This window comes from Heloderma suspectum, chromosome 11 (genome assembly GCF_057233095.1).
Source record: "Heloderma suspectum isolate Gila_16-S chromosome 11, 16-S_ref, whole genome shotgun sequence".
NCBI classification, from domain to species: Eukaryota; Metazoa; Chordata; class Lepidosauria; order Squamata; family Helodermatidae; genus Heloderma; species Heloderma suspectum.
In genome coordinates, this window is record NC_139468.1 from 32,286,603 (window position 1) to 32,307,046 (window position 20,444).

General features: G+C 44.8%; 1 protein-coding gene across 3 annotated transcripts in view; it reads right to left on the reverse strand.

The window, feature by feature from the left end:
- Positions 1-20,444, reverse strand: part of LRRK1 (leucine rich repeat kinase 1) — a 134,951-nt gene that overhangs the window by 20,477 nt on the left and 94,030 nt on the right. For all 3 annotated transcript variants that reach the window (XM_084817359.1, XM_084817358.1, XM_084817357.1), the window contains exons 23-28: positions 17,837-17,976; positions 14,253-14,502; positions 11,276-11,442; positions 5,927-6,124; positions 4,830-5,107; positions 2,118-2,312 (exon numbers count right to left, since the gene is read on the reverse strand). In XM_084817359.1, coding sequence (XP_084673485.1) covers positions 2,118-2,312; positions 4,830-5,107; positions 5,927-6,124; positions 11,276-11,442; positions 14,253-14,502; positions 17,837-17,976 — 1,228 coding nt within the window. The remainder of the gene's footprint in view (positions 1-2,117; positions 2,313-4,829; positions 5,108-5,926; positions 6,125-11,275; positions 11,443-14,252; positions 14,503-17,836; positions 17,977-20,444) is intronic.

The window sequence follows — 20,444 nt, forward strand, 5'->3', positions numbered from 1 at the left end:
CTGGCTGCCTCTTCAAGATCTCAAAGATGACCTTGGAGAGGAGGGAAAGGGGGTGGTTTTGTGGGCGGGGACTGGGGAGGCCGGCTTACGAAGAATCCTTCGGCCTCCCCAGCCTCCTTCCCTCCTGCTCCACAGAGCCCCAGCTAGATGAGCAAAAATGCCAGTCTAGCAAAAACGCAGAGCAGGAGGAGAGTGGAGGCAAAGATAGTCTCTGTGCTCCTCCCATAGGATGCCCGTCAGGCTCTGGATTCAGAGGCTTATGGCCATCCTGATAGGATTGTGCCCTAACAAACCACCTTATCAGGGTCCCTATGTGCAAACAACTGGCAATAAGAAACAAACCATCAAAACAGGCGACTTCTGTTTGCAGTTGTAGTAGCAAAAAATTATACTGAATTTTTTAAAGGGATTAACTTTGCATTGGTGCCTCCTTGTTTTCCTGCCTGCTCTTCATTATTTCTATATTTTTAGTGATCTTCATTTGATATTTTAGTGGTGACAATAATCTCTTGAAGGATATCTTAGTCTTGGTTTGGTTTTTCTTTTGTTTTCTGCATTCTGTAATTTCTTCCCTACATACAATATTGTTACAGGTGACAACTCTAACACATTAAACATGTTAATACCACTACAAAAGCTGTAATATGCAGACATAACCATGGTTAGGCATTCAATCTGAATAGCTAAACAACAGTTGAGGGTTGTCTGCAGATGATGATGTAGAACCATGGTTTGAAATGAGATTACAAACCATCGTTTGTATTAACCATGCATTGTTTGCACTAATGTTACATATGTACACAATCCTACATCTCTGTTTGCAAGATGACATCACATTTTGCTGGTGCCTTTTATATATGCCCTTGAGGGCAGAGCTTAGCTTCACAAACTTAAACCATGGGTTCACTGTACATTTGGGAATCCTAACCAGTTCTAACCACGGTTAATGGTTATGCCTGCACTGGGCCATAGACAACCAAGCAACGCTGTGCTGAGAATTGCCTCCTCTGCCTTCTATCAAGAACCCCATCAGAAATGCCAGCTTCCCTACTGATAGATGCCTACAGCTATTGTTAAGAGTGGCGGCCATTTTGGGACCATACAAGCAAGTGAGGGTGGAAGGGGAGAAACTAACAGAAAATCTATTGCAGGGGTGGGGTGCCTCAGGCCTGTGGGCCAAATCTGGTCTTCTAGGTTTCCCCAGATGGCAACGCCCCCTTCCTGTGGCTCCACCCCATTTCTCCTGACTGATGATTATTTGGTGGTTTCCAGCATTTGCATAGTTTTTCCCCAATTCCAAAAGGTTGAAATGCCTCTCCCAAGGCTTAGTTACTGGCAGTAAGGGCTTTAAGCTAAAATATGCTGGGATCTTTTGTTTAGATGGGCGAGATCAGGGGTAGACAATGTGGCACCCATGAGCACCAGTGTACTCTCAGACACCTTTTTAGGGGGTGCTATTAAATAAGACCTATTATTTTATCTGAGTCTGGATTATACACAGTCCTTTTGATTGATCAGCAGTTTATGCATTTCATGTCTTCACGTGTGAAGGATTGTGTATTAATTTTGGCGTATGTGTTTGATGTAAATTTCTAGAATCTAACCCTGGTTACTTCAGTCAGTTGTAATTCTGCTTTTATTCCTTGTACATTGTATTTAAAATGCAAAGGCCTGTGGCTGATGCAAATAAAGGAATGTGAATCACCGTTCTAGGTGCCCACCAAGGTGTCTTACCCCTCTCAATTTTTATTTTTTAATTCTTTGAAATAATGAAGTACTGGCAGCTGAGATCGCTGCAAAGGAAAGTGAAAGCCTCCAGCTGCCTCCACCTTCTTTTCCTGTGAATGCCTTTGGGCCACACGTGGGGAGCAGGGGCATTCTTAGGAAACAAAGATGGCAGGTGGCTGCAGGCTGATGCTTTCCTCTGCAGCGTGCCCATTTTGTGATGGCACCCAGGACAGCTTCTTAAATTGCCAAATGTGCCCACAGCCCCAAAATGTGCCCACTCCTGCGCTAGATGGACTTCTGTGCAGATCCAGCTCTATTGGGGTTCTTCAAATCAGAAAACGGTCAAAAAGGACCCTGTGCCAGTATCAAACTCCCCACCTCCTATGTACCTTTTCAGGCTTCGTGTCCCAACATTCCATCATCAGTGCCTGCATTCGATGGAACTGCACCTCTTCTGGCTGGCCCAGGACAGGACGGATCCCCTTGGAAAGCTTCTTCGAAATTTGGAGCTGATGTTGCCCCAGCACTGGCCGCCGCCCAGAGAGCAGCTCATACAGCACCATGCCATAGGAAAACATGTCCACCTAGGGCAAACCACACCTGATTACAGAGAAGTTGCGTTTAAGGCACCTACCTGTACATGTGGTGGGATTGGCCACTGGGGCAAAGGCTTTGGGTCCAGGTCTTTGCTTTTTGTCATTGAGGTTGCATAACAAAACTATCTGCAAATCTGGGATTACTATATCTTTATATGGCCTCTAAGGCATAAATAAGACATTTATGTCTTGACTTTCTCTTGACTTTTTTCCTGGAACAGCAGTCAAGTTGGTCATAGATCCTTGCTTGAAATCAGCAAACGAACTTCCTCTCACCATAGGGAAACAGAAAATGTGGGACTTTGCGCTAATGAAGAAACTGACTAAACATTTCAGGTACAAAGAAGCCAAGTAGAAATTGACACTTTTTACAGAATATGGTATCCATTTATTGAATTTGCTAATACTAAGAAGAATACACAACAGCCTTCTAAGACACACAGAATTCTGCAGTGTGATCTATTAGGATGATGTGTGATAACTTTATCAGATAATCTTGCTGGTATGAAACAGAGATCCTGAGTGATCAGAAAGATCGTAAAGTAATTGATTCACATGTGGTATACTTAAATTTGTTACTGTTCATTGTTACTTCGAAAAATTCAATTTCAAAAATGCCCTTCAGGTTGTCGTTCTTTTACACGTTCCCCTTTTTGTCTATATATAGTTTTACTGTTACTTCCAACATTTGGAATGACCAATAGCGGCCAAACCCAATGAACAACACATTCAGAGGCAGAATCAAAGGAGGGGAAAACATCCATACCATTCTCAAGCAAGAAATGGATTTTAGCCCCACTTAAGACTGAATCAAACTTAAAATAGAAATAGGCCCTTCCTCCAGAGCACGGACACACAAAAAGGGGACTTCCAAGCAGTTTTAAACAAGTATTTGCTCAATGTGAACAAGTTCATATAACTCCACACACCCCATACCCAACCAGTTCATATTTTTTGCTAATACAGAATCACAGTTTTGGAAGAGACCGCATGTAATTTAGTACAATCTCGGTAAAATTGCACAGTTCCCTGAATGTAATCGAACTGGCACAGATGGAAGCAAATTCCACTCAGATCTGTGCATCCCTTGATCTTGGGACTGACATTTGGGTGAAATGGTTGAGGGGATACATTTCCTTTGTGAATACCCGGGGTACACACACAAAACATCTGGGAATTTAAACATTTGTGTTCAGCATGTTTAGATCTCAAAAAAAAAAAAGCTCCTGGGCTGAACTTGGATTGTGCCCCTGTGGCTCACACTTTAATCTACTCAATATGAATTAAATGCATGTGGCAGCTTATGAAATCTTGCCAATTCTCTCCATACACCACAAGTTAGCGAAACACAGGAACATAGGAAGCTGCCTTACAGCGATTCAGACTGTTGGTGCATCTAGCCCAGTATTGTTGACACTGACTGGCAGCAACGGCTCTCCAGGGATTCAGGCAGGATTCCTTCCCAGCCCCACTACCTGGAGATACTGCAGACTGGACCCGGGACCTTCTGCATGCAAAGCAAGTGCTCTATCACTGAGCTACGGCACCTCACCTAAGGGCCAGAGCAGAAGGTCCCAGTTCTAGTCCCCAGTATCTCTAGTGAAAATTATCTCAATAGCGGTGCCCAGCAAAGGCGTTCAGCTGAGGCTTGTAGAGCTGCTAGCAGGAAGAGGACACCATTCTAAGCTAGATAGACCAATGGTCTGACAAAGGCAACCTTCCTACGTTCCTCCTTTAGGGAGGAGATGCAGCTCAGTGATAGAATACAGATGTCGAATGCAAAAGTTCCCAGGTTCAAACTTTGGCATCTCCAGTTTAAAAGGGTCAGGTGACAGGAAAGACCTGCCGCAGACTCTCAAAAGTCACTGTCAATCAGACAACACTAGGCTAAATGAACCTATGGTCTAATTGGTATAAAGCATCTTCATGTGCTTATTCAGAATCTCTAATTATATATTATATTATTAGTGACGTATTAGTGAAATGCATGTTTAAGCATGTTAGCCTGGGTTAGGGATGTCCACCACTGTGAAATCTGGTCCTTTTTGGGCTCGATGGATTCCCACTGAACACCCAACTTGGCTCGCGTTTGCAGGCCAAGCTGTGGGGGCTTTCCCCAAATCCAGGAACTTTCCCCATTTTTTTAAATTACGCAAATAGAGATTTGTGCTAACTGCAGCCACAATTTGAGCAAATTATGCAAATTGTGGCTGCAATTTGCACAAATCACTGTGCAAAAAAAAAAATAATACAGAAAACCTGGCTTGACTCGCTGCGGACCCAGCTGCGCCAGCTTGCAGAAGACAAGTTGGAGTCCGGGGGGCTGAGCTGAAGAAAGCTTGATGGGCTTCACCCCGCAACTGGATTCCTCTGACATTCCTAGCTTGGGTTTTTGTTTTTGAAAAATCTTGGCTCATATTAATATACCTAAGATGGACTGAATCGCAGAGGGCCTCCAAATGTTCTTTTGAATTTCTGCCACAGAAGTGGGTATTTTAGGTTTACCTTTTCGTCATATACGATCCGAGGCCGTATCTCTGGCGCTTGATACCCAGGTGTGCCCTCCACTCCAAGAGCCCCTTCGTGAAAGGACTGCCGAGAAATCCCATAGTCGGACAGTTTGATATTGACGCTTTCCTTGATGTCTAGGGACCAAACTAGAATGTTGTCCGACTTCAGGTCACAGAAAATGATGCTCTTCTTATGGAGGTAGGCCAGGCCTGCTACTATCTGATAGGCTACTTTGAGGGTCAACATGTGTCCTAGAGGCACAAAGGATGCTCCTGGAGTGAGAGAGGGGAGAAAACGGCTTTCAGTTCGGGGAACGATGAGAATCACGGGAACTGTGGCTTGGGATGAGCAGACAAGCAATGTTCGATTTCACCAGAATTCTCCTAACATTGTTTTGTCCCCAATTTCCGTTCACGTTTGCAATTGCTGTTCACTCTGTATGAATGAGAAACTGGTGAAAATCGAACAGTGATCAAACGGGAGATTTGTGCAAATCTCCCCAAATGTGCACAAATTTCCTCCATAAGCTAAAGTAGGGCTGATTCAGTCTAATGAAGAAACTGGCACTAATAATAATAATAATAATAATTTATTTTTATTATTATTAATTTCACTTCTATACCACCCAGTGCTGAAGCTCTCTCTGTGGTTCACAACAATTCACAAAAATCCAAACGCCAACATTATACAACATTACAGAATACAACATTATGATAAAAATCTAAAAAATTTAATGTACAAAATTTAAAACAATTTAAACAGTTCAAAACTATTTCAATAAACAATTTCATATTATTTATTATATTAGGAATCTTGTGCAAAGCGAACTTGGAATCGGGAATGAGATGAGGGAATCGGGAATGAGACGAATGCGAGCACATATCCAACATATTGAGAATATTTTTGGCAGATGCATGCTTGTGCTCACATTCACAGCTCTGAACAGGGCACGCTCGCATCTTTTGTGAAAAAAAACTACATGGTTATACATCCCTTTGGGCCTCTCCTCCCTCAAGAGGTCTGCCAGAGCTCCTCCTAAGGACTATGGACCATGTGAAACTGCAGGAAGTAGACGGTCTAGGCCTTTTTACCTTTGGAGTTCTCCGACAGCACGGTGGTGAGGCTGCCCAAAGGGGCCAACTCTAAGGCGAAGCAGAGTGGGTGGATGCTGATCCCAATCAAGGAAACGACGCATGGGTGCTGCAGCGAGTGGAGCATGCTGGCTTCCTGGCGGAACTCAGAGAAGTTCTTCATGGCATCCATTGCTCGCAGGTGCCTCAGCATCGTGTCTAAGCGGAGGAAACAAGGCACTGCCATTACGTCACATTACTTATATACACGTAAGATGAGCACAGCTGGGTCAGATCAAAAGTCCATTTTGTCAAGCGTCTGGTTTCTAACAGGGGCCAGACAGATGCTTCTGGGAAACTCACAGGTGTGATGAGGGCCAGTGTGGTGTAGTGTTGAGGGTTGGACTGGGACTCAGGAGATCTGGGTTCTAGTCCCCACTTGGCCATGAAGCTCACTGAGTGAGTTTGGGCCAGTTGCTGACAGTTAGCCTAACCTACTTCACAGGGTTGTTGTGAGACTTAAATGGAGAGGAGGAGGACCGTGTAAGCTGTCTTGGCTTTCTTGCAAGAGGAAAAAAGGTGGGATATAAATGTAATAACAACAACAGCAATAACAATAATAATAATAATAATAATACACAAAAAGTTGATGATAACTATTTATAGCAGAGGTGCAGAACCACAGGCATGGGGGCCAAATCTGGCCCTCTGGAGGTCCCCAGAAGGCCAGGCCCCGTTTCCCCCAACCACCAATTGTTTGGTGGTTTACTGGCTCATGTGCAGCTTCTTCTTCATTCTAAAATGTTGAAATGCCTCTCCTAGGGCTTAGTTATTGGCAGTAAGAGGTTTAAACTACAATATGGTTTTCGGGGGCCTTTTTGGGCCTGTCCCTTTTGCCTTGAGGCCACGCCCACCACTGGAACGTGGCCCCAGGAGCTTTCTGAAATGGAATTTGGCCCTCCAGCTGAAAGAGGTTCTGCACTCCTGATTTACAACATTTCTACATATTAGCTCAGGGAGTTTTCATACCCCCCTCTGGCCGGGTCTGCCAATCACTTGACAGCAGCCCTTACATCATCAGGCTGCAGCAAAGGGAGTGAAGGGAAAGAGAGACACTATCAGCTTTGCAGAGAAGCCAGCTCCATCAGGCTCCACTCTCCGTTAGCTTCACCTGGCAGCAGCCATGACATCAGACTGTAATAAGGGGAGGAAGAAGAGGAAAGCTGGCCACTTCATTGGCTCAGCTGATAGACCAGCAAAGTAGGGCTCCTCCTCTCCTTGAACAGTTTCCCATTCCACCCGGTCAGTATAGGAACTTTGAAATTAAGAACTTGTGCTTGAGGTTGCTTTTTTCCTTCTCCCTCCCCATCCCCTTTTGCTTTTTTACAGTCTTTTAGACTGTAAGCCTGAAGGCAGGGTCTGTCTGTTTATTGATCTTTGTAAGCTGCTCTGGAGCCTTTTTCAGCTGAAGAGTGAGGTAACAATCATTCAGATGAATAATCAATGGATCTATGCACTTCGCTCTTCCATGTTGAGCTAAAAGCACACAGCGCTGATCCACTGATAGCAGCCCTCAAAATGCAAAAGCAGCCTGTATGCATTGGACTCTATGCACACCAATGCCTATTTGAATGTGGCATAGAACACATAGATGTCACACAGGCCTAAAGGTGGGGCGGCTGGATACCAGTGATGTAGTGGTACATTTTGAAGTGCAGACGCTCCTCATGGCAGTCTCCATAGCCACGCTCCCAAGGAGACACCAAAAATTCAGGCAGCTGTGTAGATCCATATCAACAAGCTGCTTGGCAGTGTTCATCTCCACCAGGAGCAGGTCTTTTGTAAAGCTGATGGGTCTTAATGGCCCATTCAAGACCAAGCCAACCCCCTGAAATACTTTGCATTACAACAGGGAAGAATATATTATTGCTGGGAAAATCCATTCATTCCTGTTGCTATTATGAGGATTGTAGCTAGGCTCAGAGGGAAGATGGGGAATTCTGAGGGGGTAGTAGATGACGTTAGCGTCCCTGAAAATCAAAAAGTGCCAGAGCTGTGTCCCTGCAAGCACAGGCTTCACGACACCACTGTCTGATACCGATTTCACACCGTGTGTTTGCCCACATTTGGGTGTGTGTGTGTGAGGAGTGGGGAGGGGAGCAGAGGAGGCCAGCGAGTGACCAACATGTCCAAGATGCCAGCGCACTATTTAATTAACACTATTTGCATATTGCTTTTCAAGCATCAAGGTTCTCAAAGTGGTTCTGTCACTGCCTTGTATGGAATGAGATCGTTGCTCCACTTAATCCAATACTGATTTACTCTGGCTGGCAGCATCATTCCAAAGTTTCAGATAGGAGGTATTTTGCAGCTTGTCTTTTGTTGTTTTTAAACTGGAGAATAGATGGGCAGATCCGTGAATCCTGACCGTCTCCAGGTTCTCAGCTCTCCACCGCCAAGCTCCCTTTGTCCCAGTTCCATATGAGTTCTGTTCTTCCCTGCACGGAAATCTGTATGTATTTTTGAGTGCATTTTTCAAGTACGCATTTTTGTACACATGCCCCCACTGACTCCCCTTCATGGATCACTGCCTTGTTGTGGCGAAGGGGCTTGCTTAACTCAGTGAAGCCATAAGCTATGCCGTGCAGGGCCACCCAAGACAGACAGGTCATGGCAGAGAGTTCTGACAAAATGTGGTCCACTGGAGAAGGTGGAAAGAATACACAGAAGAACTATACAGGAAAGATCTGAATGTCCCTGATAGCCATGATAGTGTGGTCACTGAACTTGAGCCGGACATCCTCGAGAGTGAAGTCAAGTGGGCCTTAGGAAGCATTAGTAACAACAAAGCTAGTGGAGATGACAGTATTCCAGCTGAGCTATTTAAAATCCTAAAAGATGATGCTGTTAAAGTGCTGCATTGAATATGCCAACAAATTTGGAACACTCAACAATGGCCGCAAGACTGGAAAAGGTCAGTTTACATTCCAATTCCAAAGAAGGGCAACGCCAAAGAGTGTTCAAACTACCGCACAATTGCGCTCATTTCACATGCCAGCAAGGTGATACTCAAAATCCTACAAGCTAGGCTTCAGCAGTATGCGAACCGAGAACTACCGGAAGTACAAGCTGGGTTTCGAAGAGGCAGAGGAACTAGAGATCAAATCGCCAATGTTTGCTGGATCATGGAGAAAGCAAGAGAATTCCAGAAAAACGTCTATTTCTGCTTCATTGACTATGCTAAAGCCTTTGATTGTGTGGATCACAACAAAATGTGGCAAATTCTTAAAGTGATGGGAGTACCAGACCACCTTACCTGTCTCCTGAGAAACCTGTACGAGGGTCAAGAAGCAACAGTAAGAACCAGACATGGAACAACCGAGTGGTTCAAAATTGGGAAAGGAGTACGACAAGGCTGCATATTGTCACCCTGCTTATTTAACTTATATGCAGAGTACATCATGAGAAACACCGGGTTGGATGAATCACAGGTCGGAATTAAGATTGCCAGGAGAATTATCAACAACCTCTGATATGCAGATGATACCACCCTAATGGCAGAAAGCGAAGAGGATCTCAAGAGCCTCTTGTTGAGGGTGAAAGAGGAGAGTGCAAAAGCTGGTTTGAAACTCAACATTAAAAAAACGAAGATCATGGCATCTGGTCCCATCACTTCCTGGCATACAGAAGGGGAAGAAATGGAAGCAGTGACAGATTTTACTTTCTTGGGCTCCAAGATCACCGCAGACGGTGACTGTAGCCATGAAATTAAAAGACGCTTGCTCCTTGGGAGGAAAGCTATGGCAAATCTAGACAGCACAGTAAGAAGCAGAGATATCACCTTGCCGACAAAGGTCCGCATAATCAAAGCTATGGTTTTCCCAGTAGTAATGTATGGCTGTGAGAGCTGGACTATAAGGAAGGCTGAGCGCCGAAGAATTGATGCTTTCGAACTGTGGTGCTGGAGAAGACTCTTACGAGTCCCCTGGACTGCAAGGAGGTCCAATCAATCAATCCTAAAGGAAATCAACCCTGAGTGCTCCTTGGAAGGGCAGATCCTGAAGCTGAAGCTCAAATATTTTGGCCACCTAATGCGAAGAGAAAACTCTCTGGAAAAGACCCTGATGCTGGGAAAGACTGAAGGCAAAAGGAGAAGGAGACGACAGAGGATGAGATGGCTAGATAGCATCACTGATGCAATGAATATGAACTTGAGCACACTCCGGGAGAGAGCACAGGACAGGAAGGCCTGGCGTGCTATGGTCCATAGGGTCACGAAGAGTCGGACACGACTGAACAACAACAACAACCCCATTGACTAATGTGTGTTTGTGTGCATTACAGAAATGCACAATGTGGGTTTTGCACATTTTTCAAACAAGCACATGTTGTCGAATGCCCTTCCTTCCTTCCTTCCTTCCTTCCTTCCTTCCTTTCCTGGAATGCATGACAAGCCCAGACATGTACAGGTTTCCAACTGTAAATTGCATTCAGTTCTGCATTCGGTTCTGGGAGGTGCAGATAGGGTAAATCTGTAAACAACAACCCCAACCTTGAGGGAGTGAATTTCTCACCCACCTCTAAACTGTAGATATCGGGGCTGAAGCTTGAGACTTTGCACGTGCAAAGCACATGCTCCTCCACTGAGCTCTGCCACCCTTCTCTTGGATGTGGGCAGAAGTTGGATGTCCAACCTGCCAGCTCCACGTTTTTGAGGGCCCTTGGGCAAGACACCCACAGTGAGACCCCCTCCCTCAGTGAGCCCACCTTCTCATCACCATTGTCACCCGCTGCTATTAGTCCTCATTCTCTTTCTCACCACTGCTCCCACTTGCTTGCTTGACAGGCAGAGAGCCAGTGAGCAAGGAGGCCTGCTGCTTCTTCTCACCGCCATTTTCTGGGCCAGAGCAAGAGGCAGATGAACAAGCAGGTTGCAATGGTGAAGAGGAGGAGCAACTCCAGGGGGCTCTTCTCAGTGGGCCCCTGCTGGAATCTGGGCCCTTGACATTGGCCCTTTCAATTGAGATTCAAATCCCTGTGCTTGATCCACACCTCCACACTTTTCAGAGCTCCCTTTTGCAGCAGGCTCGCGCAAACTTGCTGTTTTAGTCTATGTAGAATCATAGAATCGTATCATAGATTAGTAGGGTTGGAACGGGCCTACAAGGCCATCGAGTCCAACCCCCTACATGTTTCCATAAAGATTTGTTAAAACGCAGCAAATCTCTTCCTTCCACACTCACACGCCAAAGACACATGTTATTTCTCGGTCTAAATGCTGTATCTAAACAGGTGTTGCCAGAATTTAAAGGGCGGAGGCTTATTTGCATGACGACAGGGGGAAAAAGACTCCACATAAGGTCATGGTACCTGTAGCTGAACTGGCAGAACTCCTGCATTTTTTAATCCGAAATTGCTTCACGGCCACTGGTTTTCCTTGGTACTGAGCCCGATATATAACCGTCCCACTTCCTCCTTGGCCGAGAACATTGTTTTCATTTTCAACGTATTCCAGTTTGCTATTTTCCAGAAATAATCTGCCAGGCATGCACGACAGGGAGGGGGAGAGAAAGAGAGAAAACTTATTTACAGGAACTAACCCATATAATCTGAGTTGTGTGCAAGGGAACAATGTCAGGCAATTCCAGTTGCTCGTCAGATAGAAGCATGGTACCCTCCAGGTGAGTTGGACTACAATTCCCAGAATCCCCCCAGCCAGCACGGGGAAGTATGGTTTAAAATCATCCATCTGCTCCTCCTAATACTCCAGAATAGACAGGGCAAGTTGTCGCCGGTCAAGATGGGGCTTCTTCCTGAACCATCTGCCAGCTAGAGCATGATCAAACACAGCATCTATCCTACTTCCCCTGCTCAGAGCCAAGCTGTATCCTTGGCATGTGACACATTCTTAGTTGGGCTGTACCACTGTGAATAGCATTTATAATGTCTCCTGCTCCCTGGCCTGTATAAATATAAAAATAAACACAATTTCCGGCACATATGAAAATGGTATTTTCATGTGGAAGGTTTTTTGTAGTCTTCTCTTGGAGGATAAGTCTATCAGGAGCTTAGAGACATGATAAAAAGGTAAAGGTGTCCCCAACCAGTTGTGTCCGACTCTAGGGGGTGGTGCTCATCTCCATTTCTAAGCCGAAGAGCTAGTGCTGTCCGAAGACGCTTCCGTGGTCATGTGGCCGGCACGACTGAACACGGAGGTGCACGGAACGCTGTTACCTTTCCCGCCGAAGCGGTACCTATTTATCTACTTGCAATTTCTTGCTTTCGAACTGCTAGGTTGGCAGAAGCTGGGACTGAAGCTGGGAGCTCACTCGGTCACGCAGCACTTGGGTCTCGAACTGCTGTCCTGCTGACCTTCCAGTCTGCAGTTCAGCATCTTAACCACTAAGCCACCGCGGCCCCTATGATAGCAGTGTACAAAATTAAGCATGGTGTGGAGAAAGTGGATCAGAAGACATTATTCTCCCTGTCTCTTTATACTAGAACCCAGGGCCATCCCATGAAGCTAATTGGTGGGAGATTCAGGACAGATAGGAGGAAGGACCTCTTCAAACAGCGCATAGTTAAACTATGGAATTCGCTCCACAAGACGTAGCGATGGCCACCAACATGGATGGCTTTAAAAGGGGATTGGACAACGTCATGAGGCTGAGGCTATCAACGGCTATTAGGCTATATGCTACCTCCAGAGGCAGTATGCCTATGTACACCAGTGACTGAGGAACTTGACCAGGAGGGCCCTATTGCACTCATGTCCTACTTGTGGGTTTCCCACAAGCAGCTGGCTGGCCACTGTGGGAACAGGATGCTGGACTAGATGGATCACTGGTCTGAATCTGATGGACCACTGAATGATACTGTCCAGCAGGGCTCTTCTTATGTTCTCCTAGATATGCTTGCTTTGCACGCATGCATGCACATATATATGTGTGCACCAGCAATCCTGAGGCAAATTACTCTTTCCTTGCTACTAGCACTGGAGGAGAAAGAACAATCTGTATGAGGATGAGTACAGGCAGTGGCGGAACTGGTGCTGCTGTTGTTGTTAGGGCACTATTGGAGGAGGGGCACCGCAATGGCCTTGGAGGGCCACCGGTTGTGCACCCCTGCTTTAACATGAGGGGACATTCAGACATCGTCTCCCACCTTCAGTCTGAAGTGGTACAGTCCAGTGACTGTGAGATCACACAAAGCTGCTGACCACTTAGCCTGGCTTTCACTGACAAGGAATGGGATATATTCTCGTAAGAATAAAATGGTAGATGTTAGGAAAGGACTGCAAAAAAGAGAGAAATTTCACAGGGCTTAAAAGGACACTGCATTTTTTTAAAGGAAAGAAATTACTGAAAATTTACCTTCAGTTTGGCCACCTATACCCATTACTTTAGTTGGAAGCCCTTTTGGGAATGTGGTATGGAGGACTTTAATGAAATTGCAGCTACATCACTGGCTGTGGTATGTTTACAGCTAACAGCTGAACAGGTTTTTGGAAGGGAAGCCTCTTGTGTGATCCCATTAATATCTAAATTAACCTCTGGTCATAGGACTACTAGGGTTCTTTGCCTTTCCTAGAATTTGCTCTGGAGCGTAAGGCTCTTTTCAGTCTAATATTGTTTGCATATGAGAGCCAGTGTGATGTAGGGGTCAGAGTGTTGGACTGGGAGCTAGAAGATCTAGGTTCTTGTCCCCCCTTGGCCATGATGCTCACTGGGTGAATTTGGGCCAGTCACTGGCTCTCAGCCTCACCTACCTCACAGGGTTGTTGTGAGGATAAAACGGAGAAGAGATTATGTAAACTGCCTTGGGTTCCTTGCAAGAGGAAAAAAGGCAGAATATAAATGAAATAATAACTAAATAAATATTGATATGCACTTTTATTTATTTTTGGTTTGGCAAGGTCCATGGGTATGAGCCTTAACTGGTGGAGATACTGTAGTGTTCACATTGTGAATTTGTGTGAGAAACGTGATATATAAGTGTGTGTGTGTTTGCATATTGTTTTTCCATACTAGACGACTGACCTATATCCAAAATATGGTATGTTTTCTTTGTGGTTTTTTTGCACTGAATTACATGATAATTGTAAGTTTTAGTTTGAAGTTATAAAGTTGTTACATTAGGTTTGTTTATTTTCACCAGATCATATATCCCAATTGGTTGGTTACTCTTCGTTCTGCGGTTGGGATACATTTCATTTTTAGTTTGGAGTATACATGCAGACAAATAAATACATCCACAAATTGGAAACAATTGTTGCAGTAGAAACAACCAGGAATGAGAACTGGACATAGTAATTCTGGGGGAGAAAGCAAAGGGAAATCAGTATTACCTGGCAGGAAAATCCGTCATGAAAAGCTCGGGGACCAGTTCCTGCAAAGGGACAGGTATCTCTGGGTGGTGAACACAGATGATGCTGTCCAGCTCAATGGCTGTTAGAACACAATCCTCCATATTGAAGTACTGCATGTCTTCTATTTTCTGGCTGTCTTTTCCTTCTTGTGTTTTAGGAGCAGAACAGATTGGGCAGGGGACGTACTGCTCCATTAGCAGAGTCCCGTCGCTTTCAGTGGCTGTGAGTGCTGAAAAAGGATTGAGAAACATCAAGTAAAATTTTCATGCTGGATCCACTGCTTTCAAAACAGCGCTCCCAAAATCAGACAAGGGCACTCCTGCCCTAGCTGTTTTGTTTCGGGATACGTTAGGGGACAAAACCAGGAAAACAGGATCACGTTTACCTGTAAGTGATGCTCACTGAACGTCTCTTTGTGAAGTCCTACATCGGGAATTGCGCATATACAGGCAAGGCCATGCAGTTCCCCAGCTGTGACTGCACAGAAAGCCGCTCAGTGAACATATGTCATCTTTTTGCCACCTGGCAAAGACGTACATATTTTCTCAGGCATATGGACATTCGTTTTGGCCCAGTTGTTGTGGATTGCTTTTGTGGTGTTCTTTCTAGGCTGTGAGGGTTGTGGGAATTGTGGATGAACAATTTTTGTATTGCATTGTTTTTAGATTATGTTTTATGGTGTTTATTTTTATTTGTATGATTGTGCTGATTATAGTTTTATTTTGATTTTGCGGTTTCTTTTCCTGCTATTATATTAACTATGGATTTCTCTGTGTGTGTGTGCAAGTCACTTCAAGACTGTGTTTTGCGGTGGGAAGTGATGCATAAATTTAATTAACGACGACAACAACAACAATGGCTGGGACTGTGCAGAGGCTGCCAGGTTGAATAGCTGATGCGGTCTGCACCTGACCTTTCGTGAGGTTCAACATGCGTTGCTGGAGTTTGCTGCAAAGAGGACACAGTTACATGAGGGAGGAGTTAACTTGCCCTCAGTGTCTCTTTTGATGCCTGGAGAAACAGTGAAAGGAAAGCTGACCCTGCATGCTTGCTAAGTGAAGCAGCACGCTGGAGTCCTAGATCCATTCGCAGGGACACAGCAAGCTGAGGCGTGACGTACCAGTAAATCAATTTGCAGGGCAGTGCTTGATACAGCAGGCTGAGGTGGTTATTTAGAAAACCTCATAGAATCATAGAACAGTAGGGTTGGAAGGGGCCTACAAGACCATCAAGTCCAACCCCCTGCTCAATGCAGGAATCCAAGTCACAGCATCCCTGACAGATGGCTGTCCAGCCTCGTCTTGAATGCCTTCACATGGGAGAGCCTACTACCTCCCTAGGGAATTGGTTCTATTGTCATATTGCTCTAACAGTCAGGACGTTTTCCCTGAAGTTAAGCTGGAATCTGGCTCCCTGTAACTTGAGCCCATTATTCCGTGTCCTGCACTCTGGGATGATGGAGAAGAGATCCTGGCCTTCCTCTCTGTGACAACCTTTCAAGTACTTGAAGAGTACCTCGTTTCGGTGCAGCTGTTTGTGCACATCAGGGGCGCTGTACCACCTCCAGCCCGAAGGCTGAATTCCACTTTGGAGAAGCTTTTGAGGGCTGCAGCAGTGGGTGGTGCCGAAGGAAAAAGGGACAGGCCCAAACTGCCACCTTATTTTAGCTTAAAGTTCTTATTGCCAGTAACTAAGCCTTAGGAGAGGCATTTCAATCTTTTAGAGTAGGGAAAGAAAAGCAGGGAACCACCAAAAACCTGGAAACTACCCAATGATCTGTGCCAGGGGGAAAGGATGTGGAGCTGGGGGAAAGGGGTGTGGCCATCTGGGGAATTCCAGTGGGGCAGAGGTTCTGCACCTCTGGTGGACGTGGACAGGAAATGCACCAGCAGCAGCAGAAAAATGTGGCAGGTCCTGGAGGAGCAAGCTGGGGTGCTGACTTGCAAAAAAAGTACTGTGAAAAGGAGCAATGATATGAACATCATTCCCTGGCTCTGAACAGAAGACCGCGTTTTATATTGGATGGGGAAAACTGTTGTCTGGGCTAAAAGAAATCCAAAAAGTACCAGCAGTTCTTTTGTCAGGGAGTGCGAAATGACAACTGTTCAGGCTAATAAAAGACAGAAGTGTTTAAGGAAGCACTGGTTGGGTATCTACTGTCTTGAAGATGATCATGCCGTATACTACAGATAGATCTGCAGCAAATACTAAGAAAAATAATGTATTTTTTTCCTAAAGGAATCACAATGGAGAAAAATGCACCAGACAGGGCCATGTTTTTCCCCCTGTTTTCAAAGAGCTCAGCCTCCTAAAGAAAGAGCATTGTGTTAAACAGTTTGACATTTAAGGCCTGTAAAACAAAGCAAATTAGTATTGCAGCTTCCTCTTTTCCAGTTTGTTTTTGCCAGAACCATGTAATTGGGAAACAAGAGGCTCGGCTCTCAGGCCATTTTCACAAGTGATGCTTAAATCATTTTTTTGTACTTCTTTTGTCTGTGATTCAAATGTAAAACCTACCCTGACCAGAATTTGTGTTTGATTTTTAAAATTGCTCCCTTTTATGCTTTTTCCTATATTAACAACATTCACAAACTAGTTGAAAGGCACCATAGCTCATTAATCGTATGGGTTTCAAACAATGAAATTAACTGGCATGAATTTGCATACAAGAAAAACCAAAGAAGTCCTGAAACAAAAGGCACCCTTTTCTTTGTTCTAGAAGACAGGTGTGAATTTCATAGCTGCCACATTCTTAGGGCTAAACTACATGCTACGTTACATGTGTAGTGTGTAGGTGATCATAACTTCTTTTGTTTTCATGTAAGGGCGCAGGGTCCTGATCTGGATTCGGACCACTGCACACGGGTGGGGTGGGGGTTAATCTTCCCACACACGTTTTTTTCTTTAAACCCCCCCCCCCCCACACACACACAGGGGCTTAAGAAAGAAAAAAACCCTTCACAGGAGCCAATGTAGGGGTTTTTTCTTTCTTAAGCAAATGGGAGCAAATTTTTTAAAAGAAGTGGCTCGGTGGGAAGGTATAACCCCCCACCCCACCCACATGTGGTGGTCCTGATCAGGATCAGAGCCCCTAGCATTACTTATAAAAATATCCTCTGGTTTCATTGGCAAAGAAACAGCGTGATAACAATTGTTCTAAAGTTTTGATAATTTCTGTAGTACTTAAAAAAACAAAGTTTTATTTTCTTAAGAAATACATTTTCTTAAGAAATACATAATACTGCAACATTACAACCATTTAAATACAATAGCTAAGACCCAAAGAACCAGACAACCAGGTATGGGATCTCAAGGGGGTATTGGATTTATAGCAGCCTCTCCCACCCCTCCCCTGCAATTGTCACACAGGAAACTACTTTTGAAAATGAAGGGAGTTTAAAAAGCAGATTGCAAGATATTACATGAAAGTGAGCTCTTTAAAGGGCAAAAAGTCCAAAATGCCACTGTGGATGTTCAAGTCCTTACAGATGCCACAGGTAGTTCTTTGGGTCTTGGCCAATTCATCATTACTACAAGCAAGAATGAATGATAGTTGTTCTTACCTGGAAACCACTGGTCTATCAAAGAATTGACATGATCGGTGATAAAAGCCATTGCTGAAAAATCCCTCACATCTGATTGGCAGATAATTTTAATACCCCCGCTTTTCTTCTTCTTCCAGTTCACATCGGAAGACTCCACACTACAGGAATGAGAAACCAAAAGAAGTACCTTTGAGAAATCGATGGAAAGGTAAGATTTTTTTTACACCACCCCACTAGCCGTCCCTTTCTGTTGAGTTTCAGCCATCTGCAAAGCATAGCACTCCTAACATTCACTCTTCCGGTCAATTCCTGAACAAGTCAGCTTCAAATTAGAGGCTGTTTAGCTGGCTTGTGTAACCACCAGTTTGTTTTAAACCATGATCTCTGGTTTGTACATAGCGACAAGCCAGTTTTTGCCGAAAATGAAACTGTTGACATCCTCCTTCTGGCCGTGCGGGAGAAGGAGAGGGGTGATGGAAGAATGCGAGCCAGGCACTTTGCTCAGGCTTGTATATGTAGTGCTAAAAGCTGGTTTTATGTTGTCATGGGGCTGTCTGTAGTTTGTTTTCAGCACCGGAATTGAGTTCATAATCCTATCCAGTGGAGGCTGGTGGCTCCGATATCAGTGGGGTGGTGAAACCACTCCGGATTTCAGTCAGAACTCTAAAGGAGCTATCTAAGGTGCACACCTTGGATAACTCCTTTAAAGTTCTGACTGAAACCCTCAGCCGGTTCACCACCTCACTGACATCGGAGCCACCAGCCTTCACTGACTCAAAAATCCACTCCTGGCTTCCCTCCAACCCCCACCCCCAACAACAACAAAAAACGCTTCTAAATTTCAGCAGCCTAACTGACATAACAGTACTATACACACTTAACTGTGTTCCATGGATTCCTTTTGTTTAAAGCAAGGCCAGTCTAGCATTTTATGCTGTATTTTGTGGTTTTAATTTTTGTGAACCGCTCGGAGAGCTTTAGCTACTGGGCGGTATGGAAATGAAATACATACATACATACATACATTCCTTAAATGGGATACAGGTATGTACTTTATTATTATTTTATTATTTATGAAATTTATTAATTGCCCATCTGGCTGGTCACCCAGCCACTCTGGCCGATGTACAACATATAATAAAACAGTTTAAAACAATAAAATTCTACAATAAAAACATTTTCTAAAATACCCTAACCCACCCCAAATGCCTGCCTGAACAACCACGTTTTTAATGCACGGCGGAAGCTCATTAAAGAGGTGGCGTGACGGAGTTCCTTAGGGAGGGAGTTCCACAGAGTGGGGACCACCACAGAAAAGGCCCTCTCCCTCATCCCCACCAGTCTAGCTGTCCTGGCTGATGGGACAGAGAGAAGGCCATCCTGTTATTTATCCCTTCCCTCCTCCACCCATTTGCCTCCCCAAACTGGGAAATCTTTACATAAGGAAACTCAGAAACTCAGTGCAGGTTTTTAGAACAGTTGTACCTTCTAGAGCTACTTTCCCCATTACGGTGCCCTCCAGATGTTTTGGGCTGCAATTTCCATCAGCTCCAGATAGCATGGCCAATGGTCAGGGAAGATGAGAGTTCTGGTCCAAGACATCTGGAAGACTCCATGCTGGGGAAGGTTCTCCTAGTGAGACGCAGACAGTAATTTGCAGAAGCTCTTTTCCTTTTGTCCAAGGGTGCTTCCAGATGAGGCTCCTACTGTCTCATTGCCCGGCCTCATTCACCAAATTTTACATGGGGTCTGGACGTTGTTGCCTACCATTTGTAACCCTACCACTAGGGATGCATGAATCAGCAGAACTCGAGCTCGCCGAAGTCCTCTGAATTCCACCTTGAAGCTCGTTCCAAGCCGAGTCCATATCAGATTGCAAGCTTTGTTTTTTCTTTTCGCATGAAGATCCGTGCATATTTTTGTGCACATTTCCCCAACTGTATGTAACAATTGTGCGCAACCTTGAAATGTATGCATTCTTCTCCCACTGATGAAAGCATATTTTCAAAACGCTTCAGAAGTATGCGTTTTTCAAAAGTACGCGATTTGGGGGGGTCTGCAAATCACATTGCAAGCTCGGGAATGTACGGACTTCGACCGCAAATTGCATCCGAGGCCATGTTCAGCCCAGAAGGTGCACACTTGGTAAATCCTGATCAAAAATGAACTGAAACAAATTTCTCATACATCCCTAGCCACCACCTCTTTCATCTTTTTTTTTTCTTTCCACAGAAAACCTACTACAGAGGAAAAGATGGAAGAGTGGCACCATGCCTTCTGATTGGTAGCGCTAGGAGTCCTCTGTCTGGAAGCACCCTGTGGGCTTTTGGGAGAGGTGCCAGTTTCCTACCTCCTCCCAGTCAGTGCATTAACATGAAACAGGGTAATTGTCAGTGCTATAGAAATCAGATTGATTATGTCCTTTGCAGCCAAAGATGGAGAAGCTCCATACAGTCAGTAAAAACAAGACCTGGAGCTGACTGTGGCTCAGATCATGAGCTGCTTCTTGCAAAATTTCGGCTTAAATTGAAGAACGTCGGGAAAACCACTAAACCGTTCAGGTATGACCTAAATCATATCCCTGATGAATATACAGTGGAGGTGAGGAATAGATTTCAGGGATTAG